This window comes from Macaca thibetana, chromosome 4, assembly GCF_024542745.1.
Source record: "Macaca thibetana thibetana isolate TM-01 chromosome 4, ASM2454274v1, whole genome shotgun sequence".
NCBI classification, from domain to species: Eukaryota; Metazoa; Chordata; class Mammalia; order Primates; family Cercopithecidae; genus Macaca; species Macaca thibetana.
This window is the reverse complement of record NC_065581.1, coordinates 154,234,412-154,255,237: the sequence shown is the minus strand read 5'-3', so window position 1 is coordinate 154,255,237 and position 20,826 is coordinate 154,234,412. Positions and strand designations below refer to the sequence as shown.

Below are 20,826 nucleotides of genomic sequence, written 5' to 3'. Positions count from 1 at the left end.
GAGACAGGGTCTCTGTCATCTAGACTGGAGCGCAATGGTGCAATCACAGCTCACTGCAGCCTCAACCTCCTGGGCCCAAGCCATCCTCCCAGCTCACCCTCCCAAGTAGCTAGGACTACAGGTATGTGCCACCATGCCCAGCTAATTTTTCATATTTTTTGTAGAGACAAGGTTTTGCCATGTTGCCCAGGTTAAACTTCAGGGCTCAAGTGATCTGCCTGCCTCAGCCTCCCAAAGTGTTAGGATTACAGGCGTGAATCTCTCCGCCCAGCCTCAAATCTCTTTTCAATGAGCACTTTGAGGCCTCAAGCTCCCAGGTGAGAACAAATCTTTTTGACTCTTTTGTTTTTGTTTTTAAGACACAGGGTCTCACTCTGTCACCCTGGCTGGAGTACTGTGGTGTGATCTTGGCTCACTGCAACCTTGAATTCCTAGGCTCAAGCTATACTCCCACCTCAGCCTCCCTAAAAAGCTGGGACTACAGGTGGGCACCACTTCTCCAGGTTACCTTTGACTCCTAAAACCAACAGGATAAAGGCTGGGAGTGGTGGCTCATGCCTGTAATCCCAGCACTTTGGGAGACAGAGGCAGATGGATCACTTGAGGTCAGAAGTTTGAGGCCAGTCTGGCCAACGTGGTGAAACCCCATCTCTACTAAAAATATAAAAATTAGGGGCCGGGCGCGGTGGCTCACACCTATAATTCCAGCACTTTGTGAGGCAGAGGTGGGCAGATCACGAGGTCAGGAGATGGGGACCATTCTGGCTAACATGGTGAAACCCCGTCTCTACTAAAAAATACAGACAAATTAACCGGGCGTGCTGGCGAGCACCTGTTGTCTCAGCTGCTTGGGAGGCTGAGGCAGGAGAATGGCATGAACCCAGGAGGCGGAGCTTGCAGTGAGCAGAGATCGTGCCACTGCACTCCAGCCTGGGCAACAGAGCGAGACTCTGTCTCAAAAAAAAAAAAAAAAAAATTAGCCAAGAGTGGTGGTGCACACCTATAATCCCAGCTACTTGGGAGGCTGAGTCAGGAGAATTGCTTGAACCTGGGAGGTGGAGGTGGCAATGAGTTGAGATTGCACCACTGCACTCTAGCCTAGGTGACCTAGCGAGACTCTACCTCAAAAAAAAAAAAAAAAAAAAAAAAACCAACATGATAAAGTTTAAATTTTTGAAAGGCTTTTAGTGATATGGCAGGGCAATTTATGGAGACGCTAATGCCCTACATTTTCCCCTTTATCCCTTCCAAGCAGGCAGGTAGGCAATTTGTATTTCTTTATCTGTGATGTTTAAAAGAATGGAAAGCTGGCCGGGTGTGGTGGTTCATGCCTATAATACCAGCACTTTGGGAGGCTGAGGCAGGTGGATCACTTGAGGTCAGGAGTTCGAAACCAGCCTGGCTAACATGGTGAAACCCCGTCTCTATTAAAAATATAAAAATTAGCCAGGCATGTTGGCTGATGCCTATAATCCCAGCTACTTGGGAAGCTGAGGCAGGAGAATCACTTGAACCCAGGAGGCAGAGGTTGCAGTGAGTTGAGATTGTGCCACTTCACTCCAGCCTGGGTAACACAGCAAGACTCTGTCTCAAAATAAATAAATTAATGAATTAAATTAAGAAAAAAAAAAAAAAGAAAACTGAAGAATTAGCCAGGCATGGTGATGCATGTCTGTAGTCCCAGCTACTAGGGAGCCTGAGGCAGGAGGATTGCTTGAGCCCAGGAGTTCCAGTGCACTGTGATCATCCCACTGCACTACAGCCTGGGCAACAGAGCGAGACCCTGTATCTAAAACAAAAAATAAAAACTGCAGGAGGAAATGGAGATTTCCTTAGGCTGGGAAAGGACTGGTGTGTCTCTTCTCTCCCAGCAGTGCCCAGAAGTAATGCCAAGACCTAAGAGTCTAGCCTCAGAAAGGCCTGCTCTAAATTTCAGGTTTTCAAACAGCAGGGATTCCCATGCTTTACTGAAACATAGTGCCTGAAACTGAAGAGTCTGTGTGGCTTCCAGAACCACGGGAATCTCAGTAGTAACCGATATGGATTAAAGACTGCAGAGGCCTCTTCAGATACTATGCCTGGTCTGGGGGTGTAAAGGAGAGGATATTGACTGAGATTAAATTTTCCTGCCAGCTTGACGTGACAGGGGCTCAGAGTCAGGCTCAATTTAAGGAAAATAAGGAAACACGGTTTTTCTTAAATATCAAAGTTTGTGGTTGCAGTTCACACCCCCGGAAATACAGTGAAAAACAAAGCAGAAAGAGATGAAGAACATAGCAGTGGACATGTTTACAGAACAAGGGTTATTGATCCTAATGTCATTAAAGTCTCACCATAGAATGATGTGGCTGACCCAGTTTAATCAGGTGTGCAGCTCCCTAGCTCTTTAACACCGCTTCAACTCTGTTAAGGCTGGATGCTCGATCTCATTCTGTTGACTCTTAACTAGCCTGATGCAGAGATTGGCATCTCTACTAGGTCAGTTAAGGTTCTCCTGCTTTCCCAGAAAAGACAATAGAGTGTAGTAAGTCAGATAAGTTTCCTAATTGTCTTTCTTTCTTTCTTTTTCCCTTCCCCTCCCCTCTCCTCCCCTTCCCTTCCATCGTTTTGAGATGGAATCTCGCTCTGTCGCCAGGCTGGAGCGCAGTGGCACGTTCTCGGCTCACTACAACCTCCGCCTCCTGGATTCAAGTGATTCTCCTGCCTCAGCCTCATAGCTGGGACTACAGGCGCATGCCACCATGCCCAGGTAATTTTTGCATTTTTTTTTTTGAGATGGAGTCTCGCTCTGCAGTCCAGGCTGGAGTGCAGTGGCGCCATCTCAGCTCACTACAAGTTCCGCCTCCTGGGTTCACGCCATTCTCCTGCCTCAGTTGGGACTACAGGCGCACACTGCCATGCCAGGCTAATTTTTTGTATTTTTAGTAGAGACGGGTTTCACCATGTTAGCCAGGATGGTCTTGATCTCCTGACCTCGTGATCCGCCCGCCTCAGCCTCCCAAAGTGCTGGGATTACAGGCATGAGCCACCGCACCCGGCCTAATTTTTGTATTTTTGGTAGAGATGGGGTTTCACCATGTTGGCCAGGAAGGTCTCGATCTCTTGACCTTGTGATACACCCACCTCGGCCTCCCAAAGTGCTGGGATTACAAGCGTGAGCCACCGCTACTGGCCAAGTTTCCTAATTTTCTAAGTGTCAGTTTCCCAAAGTGTAAAATGGAAGTTAGACTAATGAGGGCTGATATTTAGCTTGTATGCACTGATAAAAACATACCAGTTGTTAAATTAGAGACATTTTTCCATATCAGTCAGTAACAAGCAATCACCGCAAGCCTTTAGCTCACTCCAGGCCTCCCCATGATCCAACTTTCCCAGGACCCTACCCCAAGATGGCTGAGGGTTGTGCCCTGCTAGTTAATTGTTAAATAATCTCGATAATTCATTAAATGTCATTCTTGATAATAGTTACCTTTTGAGACTGTCTTGAGGCTGATAACCTAGATGTCACACTTGGTAGTTTACTTTTAAAGTAAACTGGCTTCCAAATTAACTTGCCTTGGGGAGGTCTTGTGACTCATGGCAACATCCTATCCCTGAGTAAAGAATCTGTGAGTTCTTCAAATTGTTGACATACTGATTAATGCATAACCTACTGACACTGAAAAGGACACTGACTTCTGATCATAAAGTTTTACTGATTGTCTTGGACACAGACATTGTATCCTGCATGTTGCAATCTGTAGCCAATGACTGTAAATTCTGTACTGTATGTACTCTCCAATAACTTTGGTATAAGGAGTACTTCTCCCTTTTCCTTCCCTCCCTCTCCTTCTCCCTTCTCCTAAAAAAGGCCGTCCTTTTAAAAGCCTGTTCCAGTAACTTGTAACAGACTTCAGAACACTCCTAACTCTATTGGTGTGTCTTCCCAGCTCAATCCTCACATTTGGCTTCCAATAAATGTTTTTCAAATTATTTCTGCCTCAGCAGCCTTAGTTTCAGTAGACAAGGCTTAAAGTGGGTTCAGTTAAAGCAAACTAATAACACTTGACCCTTTCCAACTTTTCTTCCTCTCAGCCATGGGTCCTTAAGCCATCTTTTTTGGATCCAGAGCCAAATTACATTTCTATGCAGCCACGATGGTTATCTACCTTTCAAAGATTTTTCCTTGATCACCCCAAGCAAATTTCCTCTTCTCTGTTCAGTTTAAGTGTTTCTATTCTTTTCTTTTAAACAAAAAACAAAAGAAAAAAAAAACAGCTTTATCAAGATATAATTCATAGGCCGGGCGCGGTGGCTCAAGCCTGTAATCCCAGCACTTTGGGAGGCCGAGACGGGCGGATCACGAGGTCAGGAGTTCGAGACCATCCTGGCTAACACGGTGAAACCCCGTCTCTACTAAAAAATACAAAAAACTAGCCGGGCGAGGTGGCGGGCGCCTGTAGTCCCGGCTACTCGGGAGGCTGAGGCAGGAGAATGGCGTAAAAACCCGGGAGGCAGAGCTTGCAGTGAGCTGAGATCCGGCCACTGCACTCCAGCCTGGGCGACACAGCGAGACTCCGTCTCAAAAAAAAAAAAAAAAAAAAAAAAAAAAAAAAAGATATAATTCATATATCATAAAAATCACCCTTTAAAAATATATATTTGGTAGTTTTTGTTTTGTTTTGTTTTGTTTTTTTGGTACATTAACAGAGCTGTGCAACCACTGCCATTAATTTCAGAACATTTTCATCACCCAAAAAGAAACTCCTGGCTGCTCTGCCTATGGAGTAGCCCTTCTTTATTCCTTTACTTTCTTTTTTTTTTTTTTTTTTTTTTTTTTGAGACGGAGTCTCGCTCTGTAGCCCAGGCTGGAGTGCAGTGGCCGGATCTCAGCTCACTGCAAGCTCCACCTCCCAGGTTCACGCCATTCTCCGGCCTCAGCCTCCCGAGTAGCTAGGACTACAGGCGCCCGCCACCTCGCCCGGCTATTTTTTTGTATTTCTTAGTAGAAACGGGGTTTCACCGTGTTAGCCAGGATGGTCTCGATCTCCTGACCTCGTGATCCGCCCATCTCGGCCTCCCAAAGTGCTGGGATTACAGGCTTGAGCCACCGCGCCCAGCCCCTTTACTTTCTTAATAAACTTGCTTTCACTTTTCTCTATGGACTCTCCCCAACTTCTTTCTTGTGTGAGGTCCAGGAACCCTCTCTTGGGGTCTGGATCAGGACCCCTTTCCAGTAACATCTTCCTGGTGAACCACGAAGGGACTAAACTGAGGAGACCCCCAACCCAAAGGAAATAGTCTGAAGCACCACAATTGGCTGACTTTGGAATCAAGAAAACTTTTCCTTTGAGCTATTTACAGCTTTTAAAAGTTGAGTAAAGTATACTCCTGTGAACAAACTTTGGAGCATATTAGTTTCTCTGTACCTGTTTTCTCCAGAATTTGGAAACGATATCACCTTTTGTCAGAACTCAAGAGTTATGAGTGGCCCTCGCCATACTGACGCTTTCTGACTGAGCTCCTCTCTACCCTGAATACAAGAGACCCTCATAGTTAGGCAGGAATATAATTGCCCTGTTCATCCTGAAAAAGTGGCAGAAAATGGATCTTCATCCCTCTACAACCCTTAGGATTAAGGGTTCCCTTGTAAAAGGTGGGGGAATATGTCAGAGGCATTTGAACTAGAGCAACTCCATTTTGAACAGGGGCTGAGTAAAATAAGACTGAGACCTACTGGGCTACATTCCCATGAGGTTAGACATTCCAAGTCACAGGATGAGATAGGAGGTCAGCACCAGATACAGGTCATAAAGACCTTGCGGATAAAACAGGACGAAGTAAAGAAGCTGGCCAAAACCCGCCAAAACCAAGATGGTGATGAGCGTGACCTCTGGTCATCCTCCTTGCTCATTATATGCTAATTACAGCGCATTAGCATGCTAAAAGACAGCCCCACCAGTGCCATGACAGTTTAGAGATCCCATGGCAACGTCCAGAAATTACCCTACGTGGTCTAAATGGGGGAGGAACCCTCAGTTCTGGGGATTGCCCACCCCTTTCCTGGAAAACTCATAAATAACCCACCCCTTGTTTAGCATATAGTCAAAAAGGAACTTAAGTATTATCAGTAGAGCAGCCCAAGCTGCCGCTCTGCCTATGGAGTAGTCATTCTTTATTCCTTTACTTTCTTTTTTTTTGAGATGGTGTTTCGCTCTTGTCGCCAGGGCTGGAGTGCAGTGGCGCGATCTTGGCTCACTGCAACCTCTGCCTCTTGTGTTCAAGCGATTCTCCCGCCTCAGTCTCCCAAGTAGCTGGGATTACAGGCACCCGCCACCACCCCCAGCTAATTTTTGTATTTTTAGTAGAGACAGGGTTTTGCCATGTTGGCCAGCTGGTCTCAAACTCCTAACCTCAGGTGATCCACCCACCTCGGCCTCCCAAAGTACTGGGATTACAGGCGTCAGCCACGATGCCTGGCTCCTTTACTTTCTTAATAAGCTTGCTTTTACATTAAAAAAAAAAAAAAAAAAAAAAACTCCTTATCCAGTAGCAGTCACTCCTCACTCCGCCATCCTCTCAAGCCCTGGCAACCACTAATCTCTCTCTCTCTTCAAAGATAGAGATGGGATCTCCCTATGTTGCCCAGGCTGGTCTCAAACTCCTGGCCTCAAGGGATACTCCTACCTTGGACTCCCAAAGAGCTGGGATTATAGGAGTGAGCCACCATGCCCAACCTACTATCTCTCTTTATAGGCTTGCCTATTCTGGACATTTCATATAAGTGGAACCATTCAGTATGTGGTACTCTGTGTCTGACTTCTTTCACTTGGCACAATGTTTTCTCTTTTTTGAGACAGGGTCTTACTCTGTCACCCAGGCTGGAGTGCAGTAAGTGGCATGATTGCAACTCATTGCAGCTTTGAGGTCCTGGGCTCAAGTGAGTCTCCCACCTCAGCCCCCCAAGAACCTGAAACTACACACATGTGCCACCATGCCTGGGTAATTTTTTAAATTTCTTGTAGACACGAGGTCTCACTATATGGCCCAGGCTGGTCTCAAACTCCTGGGCTCAAGCAGTCCTCCCACCTCAGCCTCCTAAAGTTCTGGGATTATAGGCCTGAGCCACTGCACCCGGCTCCTTTTAATCTTTTTAAGAATTGTAAGTCATTGAGAGTAGACTGTATTAAGAATGAAGTCCCACTTTAAGATTGTGGAAATTCCTCCCAATCACCAAAAGGCTTGTATCCCTCTTTCAAAGCTGATGCTGATGGGTGCCTATGGATGCTTACTGTGCCTAATAAGCTCCTGTTTTGAGTCTGAAAGATGTTTCAAACTTTAAGCTTATTTTCACAGGGTACAAGCTCTAGATCATGTCTTCCTTCCAAGGGAATGGTTTTCCAGTATGCATGCCACATTCTAATATTAAAATTATTGGTTGGCTGCGGGGGCTCACACCTGTAATCCCAGCACTTTGGGAGGCTGAGGAAGGTGGATTACCTGAGGTCAGGAGTTCAAGACCAGCCTGGCCAATATGGTGAAACCCTGTCTCTAATCAAAACACAAACATTAGCTGGGCATAGTGGCAGGTGCCTGTAGTCCCAGCTACTTGGGAGACTGAGGCAAGAGAATTGCTTGAACCCAGGAGGCAGAGGTTGCAGGGAGCCGAGATGGTGCCACTGCACTCCAGCCTGGGTGACAGAATGAGACGGTCTCATTCTGTCAAAAAAATAAAAATAAATAAAAATTATTTCACAGATTTTATATACATGTGTTTTTGTAAACACACAGAATATCTTTGAAAGGATATAAAAGAAACTAGTACAAATGGTTGGGGGACAGGGGTAGAAGGCTCACTTTCTGGCCGGGTGAGGCGTCTCATGCCTGTAATCCCAGCACTTTGGGAGGCCGAGGCAGGTGGATCACTTGAGGTCAGGAGTTCGAGGCCAGCCTGGCCAACATGGCAAAACCCCGTCTCTACTAAAAATACAAAAATTAGCCAGGTGTGGTATCGCACACCTGTAATCCCAGCTACTATGATGGCTCAGGAACACCGCGCCTGGTGTAAGCATAATTATTTTCATTCTCATATAATAAATAAGAAAACTGATGGCCAGGCGCGGTGGCTCACTCCTGCAATCCCAGCACTTTGGGAGGCCGAGACGGCGGATCACGAGGTCAAGAGATCGAGACCATGCTGGCTAACACGGTGAAACCCTGTCTCTACTAAAAATACAAACGAATTAGCCGGGCGTGGTGGCGGGTACCTCTAGTCCCAGCTACTCGGGAGGCTGAGGCAGGAGAATGGCGTGAACCCGGGAGAAGGAGCTTGCAGTGAGCCGAGATCGCGCCACCGCACTCCAGTCTGGGCGACTGAGCAAGACTCCATCTCAAAAAAAGAAAGAAGAAAGAAAACTGAGGTTAGAAAAGTTCACAATTATTAAGCTTCAGAGCTAGAATTCAAATGTACTTCTAACAGGTCCAGTGTTCCTTCTACTTTTTTAAACTATGAAATACATTTAATTAGGCAACTGGACAAAAATATACACAGAAGAGTGTTTACTACAATGTTATTTACAATATCCACAAATTGTAAATAACCTATGTGTTAAAAAATAGAGGATCAAGTTATGGCACACTCATACAACCATTATGTAAAGACAGGCACTGTGGCATGCACCTGTAGTCCCAGTTACTCAGGAAGCAGAGATAGGAGGCTCCCTTTGAGCCCAGGAGTTTGAGGGTACACGGAGCTACGATGGCACCACTGCATTCCAGGCTGGGCCACAGAGCCAGACCCTGTCACAAAAAAGAAAGGAAAGAAAGAGAGAAAGAGAAAGAAACAAAGAATAAAAGAAAGAGAGCAGCATACTAAAACAATTATATATTACTACTAATAATAGATTAAATGCACTTTAAATGCTTACTATGTGCTGAATACTGGGCTAAATTTATTTTATATGTATTGTCTCATTTAATCCTCACAATAACCAATCTGCCCAAAGCCTTGCTGTTAATGCAGTAGAACTTGACAGGTATTAAAATCCAAAGCTCAGGTTGGGCGCGGTGGCTCATGCCTGCAATCCCAGCATTTTGGGAGGTCAGGGGTTCGAGACCAGCCTGACGAACATGGAGAAACCCCGTCTCTAATAAAAAATAACAGAATTAGCCGGGCGTGGTGGCGCATGCCTATAATCGCAGCTACTCGGGAGGCTGAGGCAGGAGAATCGCTTGAACCTGGAAGTGGAGGTTGCAGTGAGTCCAGATGACACTATTGCACTCCAGCCTGGGCAACAAGAGCAAAACTCCATCTCTAAATAAATAAATATCCAAAGCTCATGATCTTAACCACTAGATCATGCTATCTCAGGTAGGAAGACCATTTCTTTCGAAGACCATTTCTTTCATAATCAGAAACATCTATGGGATACTTTAAGAAAATTCTGTTCAAACTTCTCTTGCCCAGGTCTCTGTATTGCTATAACAATGTGTATCTCTACAGCACTTGCTTGGGTCCATTTATATACCTCTCACAGATCCTATGCTCCTGCAGGCCTAAAACTTAAGCCCACTTTCTATTTTTCATAGCTCCTGGTGCAGTGCTTTTTACCGTGTAGGCGCTCATTAGTGTTAAACTGAATGTGCCTTTAACTTGGCTTGGGGGACGTTGAATTGAGGATGAGCGCTGACACAATATTAATAATTTCTTTCCAAGAAATGTGCTCGGGTCAACACAAGGCCTTTCTGTCCATGATCCGCCTGAAACCACGGTTTCCTTGCTTTCACCTTTATCCCCTGTGCCTTGCCAGTCCTCCCCGCCAGCGGGACCGGGAGCCCGGCGACTCCCTAGATCGCAGGGCCTGTCTTGCGTGACCGACAGCGCTCCGCTGCCTACAGCAGCCTAGCCCCCGCCCCCGCTTTCAGTCACTAAGCAAGGAGTGAGCCGTTGCGAGTCTCCACGCGAGCACCAGCGCTCTCGGCGCCCGTAGCCACCCGCCCACCGGAAGCCGACATCTTGAGTTCTGGCAGGAGCGGTTTGCGCGGCGAGGAGCGGAGTGGCAGGAACCCAGTGAGCTGCTCCGCGTAGGAGCTGCTGCCCGCACTCAAGATGGCGGCTCCGGGCGGGCGTGGCCAGTGACTAGGAGGCGAAGCGCCAAGGGACCATGGCGGCGGCCGACGAGCGGGGTCTGGAAGACGGAGAAGAGGAGGAAGAGGAGGTAGTAAGCGCTACGCCGAAAGCCTGCACCGCAGTGGCGGTGATACCTGTGCTGGCCGTGTGTGGGGAAGGGAGTCGGGGAGCTGCGGGCGGGAGGGAGGCCCCGACGCTCCTCACCGGCTTCTTGCTCCTGGGCACGCGGAGCCGGGCAGCTTGGGACCTGAGCCCTAATCGTCACCCCGTACTTAGGATGGGAAGTACCGGGAAGTTACCTTAGGTAGCGTCGTTTCCTCTTGCTGAAAACAGAGTCCTGTTTTCACAAAGGTGGGATTTTTGGCTTCTTTTGCTAATTGCTCCCTCTTGCCCGCTCGCGTACTAGCATGTTAATTAACCCCTCTTTCTTTCACCAGGAGCAGTTGGTTCTGGTGGAATTATCAGGAATTATTGATTCAGACTTTCTCTCAAAATGTCAAAATAAATGCAAGGTTTTGGTGAGTTTTCTAGACTTGGGGGGATTGTTCTAGAGTTTCTTAAATGTAAAACAAGAATGGTGAAATAACTGTCCACAAGTATTGATATATTTATTTCACCTTACAAAGCAGTGAACTCTAAGGATAAGAAGTACACTAAGTATAATTAATTAATATATAATTAAGTGTAATGTAAAAGTACAGGGGTACTATGGGAGCAGATAGGAGAAAATGGCTAACTTTGCTTGCTTGTTTGAATGTGTGGCTGAAGAGAAAGTTACAGATTTGGAGGAAGTAACATTGTGATATGGAACAGTACATATATTCCTATAATCTCAGCACTCCTATAATCTCAGCAGAGGTGGGAGGATCACTTGAGCCCAGGAATTGGAGACCACCCTGGGCAACATAGCGAGACCCCCTCTCTACAATAATAATAACAATAAATGGCTGGGCGCGGTGGCTCACGCCTGTAATCCCAACAGTTTGGGAGGCCGAGGTGGATGGATCACGAGGTCAGGAGTTGGAGACCAGCCTGGCCAACATGGTGAAATCCCATCTCTACTAAAATACAAAAATTAGCCGGGGATGGTGGTGGACGCCTGTAATCCCAGCTACTCGGGAGGCTGAGAGAGGAGAACCGCGTGATCCCTGGAGGCGGAGGTTGCAGTGACCGAAATCGCACCACTGCACTCCAGCCTGGGCAACAAAGGGCAAAACTCCATCTCAAAAAATAAAAATAAAATAATAAATTAGCTGGGCATGGTGGCATGCTCCTGTGGTCCCTGCTGCTCAGGAGGCTGGGGTGGGAGGATTGCCTGAACCCTCGTGGTCAAGGCTGCAGTGAGCCATGATCATGCCACTGCATTCCAGCCTGGGTGACAGAGCTAGACACTGTCTCAAAAAATAGATAGATGACAGATAGATAGACTCTTTGCACTACTGTTGACAAAACTTCCTCTGTTCTTAGCTTACTCTTGAAGAAGATGCTGATTGAAATAGACCTTGTTACTTGAGTATGAATTAAGTAGTCTTCAAGTTGTAGCTGCTGTGATCAGAGCAATTGTAGTTTATCCTGTACTTGGTAGGACAAGATGCTCTAGAGTTTCCCCAGTTTTGGAGATTAGTTTCCTTGGTAGCAAGGTTATAATGTTGAAGCCTTTTTCTAATCATGTTTTTTTTTCTGATCCTTTATTCTGTTGTAGGGCATTGACACTGAGAGGCCCATTCTGCAAGTGGACAGCTGTGTCTTTGCTGGGGAGTATGAAGGTAGGAGGATGTCAGATAGATGGAACTCTTTCTGATATGGGCCTTTCAGAGATGGTAGCTCTTCTCAACAATTTGTATTTTTCTGTAGACACTCTTGGGACCTGTGTTATATTTGAAGAAAACGTTGAACATGGTAAGTGATTACTAGCCCAGCCCTTTTTAATATGAACTATTTCAATCATACTTAAGCATAATAAACATTAAATATCTCATGTATCCATTGTCTAGCTGTATCATATCCTACCATTTTCCCAAATGTGACGCAGATTATAGTTTAAAAAAAAACATGCCAGGCTGGGCCAGGTGGCTTAATCCTGTAATCCCAGCACTTTGGGAGGCCAAGGCAGGCAGATCACTTGAGGCCAGGAGTTCGAGACCAGCCTGGCCAACATGGCAAAACCCCATTTCTACTAAAAATACAAAAATTAGCTGTGTATGGTGGCATGTGCCTCCCAGCTACTTGGGAGACTGAGGTATGAGGATTGCTTGAACTGGGGAGGTGGAGGTTGCAGTGAACCGATATCGTACCACTGCACTCCAGCCTGGGCAACAGAGCTAGACTATGTGTCAAAAACAAACCCATTCCAGATACATTTGAAGTCCTTCTCTCCATTTCTAAACTTATTTCTCTCCCTCTGTCTTCAGAGATCATCACTCTCCTGAATTTTTTTTTTTTTTGGAGACAGAGTCTTACTCTGTCACCCAGGCTAGAGTGCAGTGGCATGATCTCGGCTCACTGCAGCCTCCTGTACTTGGTAGGTTCAAGCAATTCTCCTGCCTCAGCCTCCTGAGTAGCTGGGATTACAGGCGCCTGTCACCACGCCCAGGTAATTTTTGTATTTTTGGTAGAGACGGGGTTTCACCATGTTGGCCAGGCTGGTCTCAAACTCCTGACCTCAAGTGACCTGCCTGCCTTGGCCTCTCAAAGGGATCCTCTCAAAAAGATTACAGGTGTGAGCCACTGCTCCTGGCCAAGGAATAAAAGAAGGGCTACTTCACAGGCAGAGCAGCCTACTTTCTAAAGTATGATATCAATTTACACTCAGAGTAGCAATGTATGGAAGTGTCTGTGCTTCGTATCCTTGGCTCAAGGGCCTCATCTTCCCTCCTGCCTAGGCATAGAGTTTTCTGAAAGTTTCAACTCCAGGCAGCAGGTTGGCAGCAATTTTTTTTCTCAGCCTGTCGTGATTGAGAATGTCCCTACTCCACACTTTGGCTTCAGGTAGTAAGTCTGACTTTGGTCCTTCATTTGAGTGGTAGAATTTTAGACCCCAATACGCTATAGGGTAAAATTCCTGGCCCCAATTTCTACTTCAAGGATGAAGCCTGTTAGACCTGTGGGTTTAATCGCACTCATAACTTTGTGTTTCTGACCTCTGAAGATGTTTGTTACTTTTGAATCCAGTTATACTTTCAATTGTTAATGTTTTTTTTTTTTTTTTTTTTTTTTTTTTTTTGAGACAAGAGTTTTGCTCTTGTTGCCCAGGCTGGAGTGCAGTGGCACAATCTCTGCTCACTGCAACCTCCGCCTCCTGGGTTCAAGCAATTCTCCTGTCTCAGCCGCCCAAATAGCTGGGATTACAGGCATGTGCCACCATGCCCAGCTAATTTTTTGTACTTTTAGTAGAGACGGGGGTTTCATCATGTTGGCCAGGCTGGTCTCGAACTCCTGACCTCAGGTGAACCACCTGCCTCGGCTTCCCAAAGTGCAGGGATTACAGGCATGAGCCACTGTGCCTGGCCTGTTAATGTATTTTATCTGTTATTTTTCTATGCTTGGAGCAGGAGGGATGAGTTATACCTTGAATTTACTACACTGTCTTGACAGGAAGTAGTTTAATCTGACTCCCTACACTGGAATTATTAAGGCTTCATCTTTGTTTTATTTGATAGCACAAGCAGTATAATAATGGAGTTCATTTCTGTTCTAGCTGATACAGAAGGCAATAATAAAACAGTGCTAAAATATAAATGTCATACAATGAAGAAGCTCAGCATGACAAGAACTCTTCTGACAGAGAAGAAGGAAGGAGAAGAAAACATAGGTTAGTTCCCTTATTCTCTGAAAATAGGTGATCCAGTACTGGCTTTGACAGTGGTACATTGATGCCAGGACACTCCTTGTACTTTTTAGTAATAACTATACATGATTTTTGTTTGTTTGTTTTTTTCAGACAGAGTCTTGCTCTGTCACCCGAGCTGGAGTGCACTGGCACAATATCGGCTCACTGCAACCTCCGCCTCCTGGGCTCAAGCAATTCTCTTGCCCCAGCCTCCTGAGCAACAGGGATGACAGGCACCCATCACCACGCCCGGCTAATTTTTTTAGTAGAGACCGGATTTTACCATGTTGGCCAGGCTGGTCTCAAACTCCTGACCTCAAGTGATCCAGCCTACAAAGTGCTGCAATTACAGGTGTGAGCCACTGTGCCTGGCCTCATAATATGTTTAATATATTAAAATGGAGGGTGCTCCATGTAAAGTACCAAGCATAGAGTTAAAATTCAGTTGAACGCTCATATAGCTGAGGGCACTGGGGACGTAGAAATCTTTTATCTGCTTGGCATTGGAAATGACTGAGGACTTTTTGAAGAAACTTGATATCTAAGCCCTAGGGAATTCAGTAGTGCTTCTCTCTCTCTTCTCCTTCCCCCCTCCCCTCTTTAATTAAAAACTTCCTTGTACCTTTTTGTAGTTCATAAGCATGATGATTATGTTTTTACATTCATGTATAAGATGTGCCTCCCTCAAACCTTGTTATGATGTCAGCATATTACCTGTCTGATGTGTGGGGGGAAAAAACTTCCTTGTAAGCAAAGTGGATATGATCACAATAGTTCTCAATTCCCAAGCTGAAATTCCTTGGAAACTTTTGGCAGTTGCAGCAGCTTTCAACAGGCTCACAGCTGGAAAAAGCTGGCTTTTTTTTTTTTTTTTAAAGACAGTCTCTTTCTGTCACTCAGGCTAGAGTATAGTGGAGCCATCTTGGCTCACTGCAACCTCCGCCTCCTGGGTGCAAGTGATTCTCCTGCCTCAGTCTCCCGAGTAGCTGGGATTACAGGTAGCTGGGATTACAGGCATGCACCATTACACCTGAATGATTTTTGTATTTTTATTAGAGACAGGGTTTCGCCATGTTGGCCAGGCTGGTCTTGAACTCCTGACTTCAGATGATCAACCTGCCTCAGCCTCCCAAAGTGCTGGGATTACAGGCATGAGCCACCGCCCCTGGCCAAAAGCTAGCTTTAAATGTGGGGGAGACTCTAGGACCACAATTGTTAGTCATCAGTCTAGTTTTTATTATTATTATTATTTAATTATTTTATTTGAGACAGGGTCTCACTCTGTCACCCAGGCTGGAGTGCAGTGGTGCAATGTCGGCTCACTGTGACCTCTGCCCCCCATCCCCCTACCTCAGCCTCCCCAGTAGTTGGGACCACAGGCATGTTCCACCATGCCTGGCTGTTTTGTTTTTGTTTTTGTTTTTTCTTTTTTTTGAGATGGAGTTTCACTCCATCGCCCAGGCTGGAGTACAGTGGCGTGATCTCTGCTCACTGCAGCCTCCACCTCCCAGGTTCAAGCAATTCTCCTGCCTCAGCCTTGTGAGTAGCTGAGACTACAGGTACATGCCACCATGCCCAGCTAATTTTTGTATTTTTAGTAGAAACAGGGTTTCACCATGTTGGTCAGGCTGGTCTGGAACTGACTTTGTGATCTGCCTGCCTTAGCCTCCCAAAGTGCTGGGATTATAGGCGTGAGCTACCGCACCCATCCTTCTTTGTATTTTTAGTAGATGGAGTCTCGCCATGTTGCCCAGGCTGGTCTCGAACTCCTGAAGAGACCACTGTGCCCAGGCTTTCTTTTTCTTCTGATGTTTTTCTTTTTTTCTTTTCTGGAGACAGAGTCTTACTCTGTCCCCCAGGCTGGAGTGCAGTGGCGTGATCTCAGCTCACTGCAACCTCTGCCTCCCGGGTTCAAGTGATTCTCCTGCCTCAGCCTCCTGAGTAGCTGGGATTACAGGTACCCACCACCACGCCTGGCTAATTTTTAGTAGAGACAGGGTTTCTTTATCTTATTTTTTGGAGACGAGTTTTGCTCTTGTTGCCCAGGCTGGAGTGGGGTGGTGCGATCTTAGCTCACTGCAACCTCCGCCTTCTAGGTTCAAGTGATTCTCCTGCCTCAGCCTCCTGAGTAGCTGGGATTACAGGCATGCACCACCACGCCCAGCTAATTTGTAATTTTAGTAGAGAGATGGAGTGTCTCCATATTGGTCAGGCTGGTCTCGAACTCCCGATCTCATGTGATCTGCCCACCTCAGCTTCCCAAAGTGCTGGGATTACAGGTGTGAGCCACTGCACCCAACCTTTTTTTTTTTTTTAAATAGAGACAGGGTCTTACTATGTTACCCAGCTGGTCTCAACCTCCTGGACTCAAGTGATCCTCCTGCCTCAGCCTCCCAAAGTGTTAGGATTACAGGCATGAGTTCTTAATTTGCATCCACTTACTCTTCTTCACTTGCTGGTCACCACATATTAGAGACTTTTAGACTAGTGCTTCTTTCACCTGAAGTAGACATACGTTTGTGGAGTTGAAAAAACAATAATTTGATGGTTTAAAAGTTCACTGCTCAATAACACATATGAAACTCTAGTAAGATTCTCATGATGAGTATTTATAGCTTAACAGGGAATAAACATTTGAAGGTACATTGATCTTATAAAATTAATTACATCACCTATATACAACTATATAATAAACCCTTGTTCTTATTATGTATATCCCTGAACTATCCCCTTTTTTAGGCACCTTGTAATAATTATAGGAAGAAAGTGGTACTAGGTTCTAGAATAAACTTAAAAGGCTGACATGTATCATAAGCTTAGCTATCATTGGGATATTCTTATTAAAGGAAGTTACAAGTTTCCTCTTCGTAGTCTTTAATAATCTGACAGATCTTTGGGAATATTTGGGTGTTTTGTTTAGTCAAATAAATGAGCAACCAACAATTTGAGTCTGCATTAGTTATCTACTGCTGCATAACAAATTACCTCTAAACTTAACAGCTTAAAACAACAACAGAAAACCAGTATCTTACAGTTTCTGTGAATCAGGAATTTGGGAGCAGTTTAGGTAGGTGGTTCTGGCTCCGGGTCTCCAATAAGGTTGCAGTCAAAATGTTATCTGGGCTGCAGTCATCTGAAGGCTTGACTAATGCTGGAAATCTGATTGTAAAATGGCTTATTCATCAAAATCAATTCAGAATTTATTTTGGTTGTTGGCAGGAGGCCTCAGTTCCTTGCCATGTTGTTCTCACAGGACTGTTTGAATGTCCTCCTGAAGAGAAGCCTACGGCAGCTGGCTTCTCTCAGATAAAGTATTCCATGAAAACAAGGTAGAAGCCACAGTGTCTTTTATGAACTAGACTTAGAAGTCACAGTCTTGGCTGGGCACGGTGGCTCATGCCTGTAATCCCAGCACTTTGGGAGGTCAAGGCAGGCAGATCACTTGAGGTCAGGAGTTCAAGACCAGCCTGGCCAACATGGTGAGACCCCCATCTCTACTAAAAATACAAAAAATTAGCCAGGTGTGGTGGCACATGCCTGTAGTCCCAGCTACTCGGGAGACTGAGGTGGGAGAATTGCTTGAACCCGGTAGGCAGAGGTTGCAGTGAGCCGAGATCACGCTATTGCACTCTAGCCTGGGCGACAAAGCGAGACTCTGTCTCAAAAAAAAAAAAAAAAAAAGAAGTCACAGTCTTGTCATTTCCACAATATCTTACTCAGTGTGGGACAGGACTACACAGGGGCATGAATACCAGGAAGGTGAAGATCATTGGGGACCATCTTGTAGGCTGGCTACCAAACACAGCTCCATGCTGGAGGTAAAACAGAACAGAGAGGAAGTGTGACCCTTACCTTCTAGGAACTTGCATTCTGAAGTAAATTACATTGAAACAGACACGGACGAATATGAGTGAACATCAAATTCATTCTATTTTAAGTATTATGCTAAATAACAGAATAAAGGATAGCTTCAAGATTTTGAGCCTGGCTGACTAGGAGAATGATGTTATTGCAGGAAAAAAATATGAACATCTGTAGTTGAAACTGAATTGGAAGAAAAAAGACTAATAACCAGGTGCAGTGGGTCATGCCTGTGATCCCAGCACTTTGGGAGGTGAGGCGGGTGGATGGCTTGAGGTTAGGAGTTCGAGACCAGCCTAGCCAACATGGTGAAATTCCGTCTCTATTGAAATAAAAAATTAGCCGGGCATGGTGGCACACACCTGTAATCCCAGCTACTCGGGGAGCTGAGGCACAAGAATTGCTTGAACTGGGGGGCGGAGGTCGCAGTGAGCCAAGATCGTGGCTGCACTCCAGCCTGGGTGACAGAGCGAGACTTTGTCTTAAAAAAAAAAAAAATTGGCCGGGCGCGGTGGCTCAAGCCTGTAATCCCAGTACTTTGGGAGGCCGAGACGGGCGGATCACGAGGTCAGGAGATCGAGAGCATCCTGGCTAACACGGTGAAACCCCGTCTCTACTAAAAAGTACAAAAAACTAGCCGGGCGCGGTGGCGGGCGCCTGTAGTCCCAGCTACTCGGAAGGCTGAGGCAGGAGAATGGCGTAAACCCGGGAGGCGGAGCTTGCAGTGAGCCGAGATCGCGCCACTGCACTCCAGCCTGGGCGACAGAGCGGGACTCCGTCTCAAAAAAAAAAAAAAATTATAGGGTAGTGGTAAGTTTCCTTGAAGGCATAAGATGGCAGAGAGTGCTCAAATTATATTTCATAATGAGCTGAGAACTGAACTCTGGAAAAAGGCATGGAATAGTAATTGAGGTTGATAACTTGTAGTGATTTTGATGGTACCTACCTAATAGGCATTTCAAGGTCTCTAGAGAAGATGGAAAATATATTTTATCAGTAGTTACAGACACCATATTCCTTGATTTATGTTGGGCTTTCAGTTTGACATGTATTCATATGATAGAGATTTAAATTAAATAAAAATATACTTCACTAAAATTCATTTTTTGTTTCTTTTTGGTTTATTTCTCATCCCTTCCAAATTAGGTGGGGTGGAATGGCTGCAAATAAAGGATAATGATTTCTCCTATCGACCCAACATGATTTGTAGCTTTCTACATGAAAATGAAGACGACGAAGTGGCAGCCTCAGCCCCAGATAAATCTTTGGAATTGGAAGAGGAAGAGATTCAAATGAACGACAGTTCAAACCTGAGTTGTGAACAGGAGAAACCAATGCACTTGGATATAGAAGATTCTGGTCCTCTTATTGATATACCTTCTGAGACAGAAGGTTCTGTTTTTATGGAAACTCAAATGCTGCCTTAGAAATCACTCCTAGATGAAATTTTTTCTCATAACTTGTCAAGAACTTTTTAGAGTTCTTACATAAAAATAATTGCTGTGTAGCTTTCAGTCTTTTAACATTTTTTGGTATTTTATCGGCTATACACACACATCCAGTCATAACACAACTTATTTTACCAGAATCATTTGGGACCAGACATGAATTGGATTTTTAAAATACAGTTTAGGCTGGGTGCAGTGGTTCATACCTGTAATCTCAGCACTTTGGGAAGCTGAGGTGGGAGCATCACTTGAGCAGCCTAGGAGTTTGAGACAATCTGGGTAACATAGGGAGGTCCCATCTCTATAAAAAATTTTTTTAGAATTAGCTGGACACAGTGTCGTGCGCTTATGGTACCAGCTACTGTCAGTTGACCTGGGAGGGTGGCCTGGGACTGGAAGTCGAGGCTGCAGTGAGCTGTGTTTGCGCCTCTGTACTCTCGCCTGGGTGACACAGTGACACCCTGTCTCAAAAAATAAGTAAAATGAAACATTTTTAAATGACTTTAGGGACCCTTCTGAGTCCTTTAAATTCAAGGTTTTATTAAGTATATAAAGTTTTCCTTGGAGGCTGTCAAAAATTACTACAAAGTCAGTGACTTAACACAAATGTACTGTCTTACAGTTTTGTAGGTGACAAGTGTGGCACAGGTCTTACCTGGGCTAAATTCAAGGTGCTGGCAGGAATGCATTCCTTTATGGAGGTTTTGGGCTGGGGGGCAAATCCATTTCCTTGTTTATTTAGTTGTTGGCAGAGTTCAGTGCTTTGCAGTTAAAGGATCAAAGTCTCCTTTCCTTGTTGTCCATTAGCTCAGGGTCATTTCTAGCTTCTGAAGGCTGCCTTCGTTCCTTGGCTCATGATCCCCTTTTCTTCAGAGCCTGCAATAGTGGGTGAAGTCCCTCTCCCATTTTGAATCATTCCTGTTACTTCTTCCATCATCCCTCTCTCTGACCTACCCTTCGGTCTTCCATTTCCACTGTTAAATGTCTGTTTGATTACTCTGGGCCCACTTGGATAATCTCCCTATTTTAAGGTCGATAATTTTTTTTTTTTTCTTTGAGACAGGGTCTCGCTCCATCACCCAGGCTGGAGTGCAGTGGCGTGACCACGGCTTACTGCAGCCTTGAACTCCCAGGCTCAAGCCATCCTCCACCTCAGCCTCCTGAGTAGGTGAGACTACAGGCACGCACCACCATGCCAGGCTGTTTTTCTTTTTAATTTTTTTTTAAGAGATGGAGTCTCATTATGTTGCTCAGGCTGGTCTTGAACTTCTGGGCTTTAGTGATCCTCCTGTCTTGGCCTCTCGATGTGCTGGGATTACAGGCGTGAACCACTGCATCCCGCCGAAGTTGTATAACATTAATTCTGGCCAGGTGCAGTGGCTCACACTTGTAATCCCAGCACATTGGGAGGCCGAGGCGGGCAGATCACAAGGTCAGGAGTTTGAGACCAGCCTGGCCAACATGGTGAAACCCCGTCTTTACTAAAAATACAAAAATTAGCCAGGTGTGGTGGTGCACACCTGTAATCCCAGCTATTCAGGAGGCCAAGGCAGGAGAATTGCTTGAACCTGAGAGGCAGA

The 20,826-nt window shown here is 45.5% G+C and overlaps 2 protein-coding genes and 1 non-coding gene across 3 annotated transcripts in view; 2 read left to right on the top strand and 1 right to left on the bottom strand.

The window, feature by feature from the left end:
* Window positions 1-19,305, top strand: part of GTF3C6 (general transcription factor IIIC subunit 6) — a 1,097,326-nt gene extending 1,078,021 nt beyond the window's left edge. The window contains exons 2-7 of the mRNA XM_050789105.1: window positions 10,013-10,196; window positions 10,546-10,626; window positions 11,811-11,874; window positions 11,963-12,007; window positions 13,806-13,919; window positions 18,945-19,305. Coding sequence (XP_050645062.1) covers window positions 10,143-10,196; window positions 10,546-10,626; window positions 11,811-11,874; window positions 11,963-12,007; window positions 13,806-13,919; window positions 18,945-19,225 — 639 coding nt within the window. The 5' untranslated portion in view covers window positions 10,013-10,142 and the 3' untranslated portion in view covers window positions 19,226-19,305. The remainder of the gene's footprint in view (window positions 1-10,012; window positions 10,197-10,545; window positions 10,627-11,810; window positions 11,875-11,962; window positions 12,008-13,805; window positions 13,920-18,944) is intronic.
* Window positions 1-20,826, bottom strand: part of REV3L (REV3 like, DNA directed polymerase zeta catalytic subunit) — a 659,986-nt gene that overhangs the window by 135,894 nt on the left and 503,266 nt on the right. The window lies entirely within an intron of this gene.
* On the top strand, window positions 14,558-14,661 carry LOC126954094 (small nucleolar RNA U13). The gene has a single exon (XR_007725540.1). It is a non-coding gene; the product is annotated as a small nucleolar RNA U13 (small nucleolar RNA).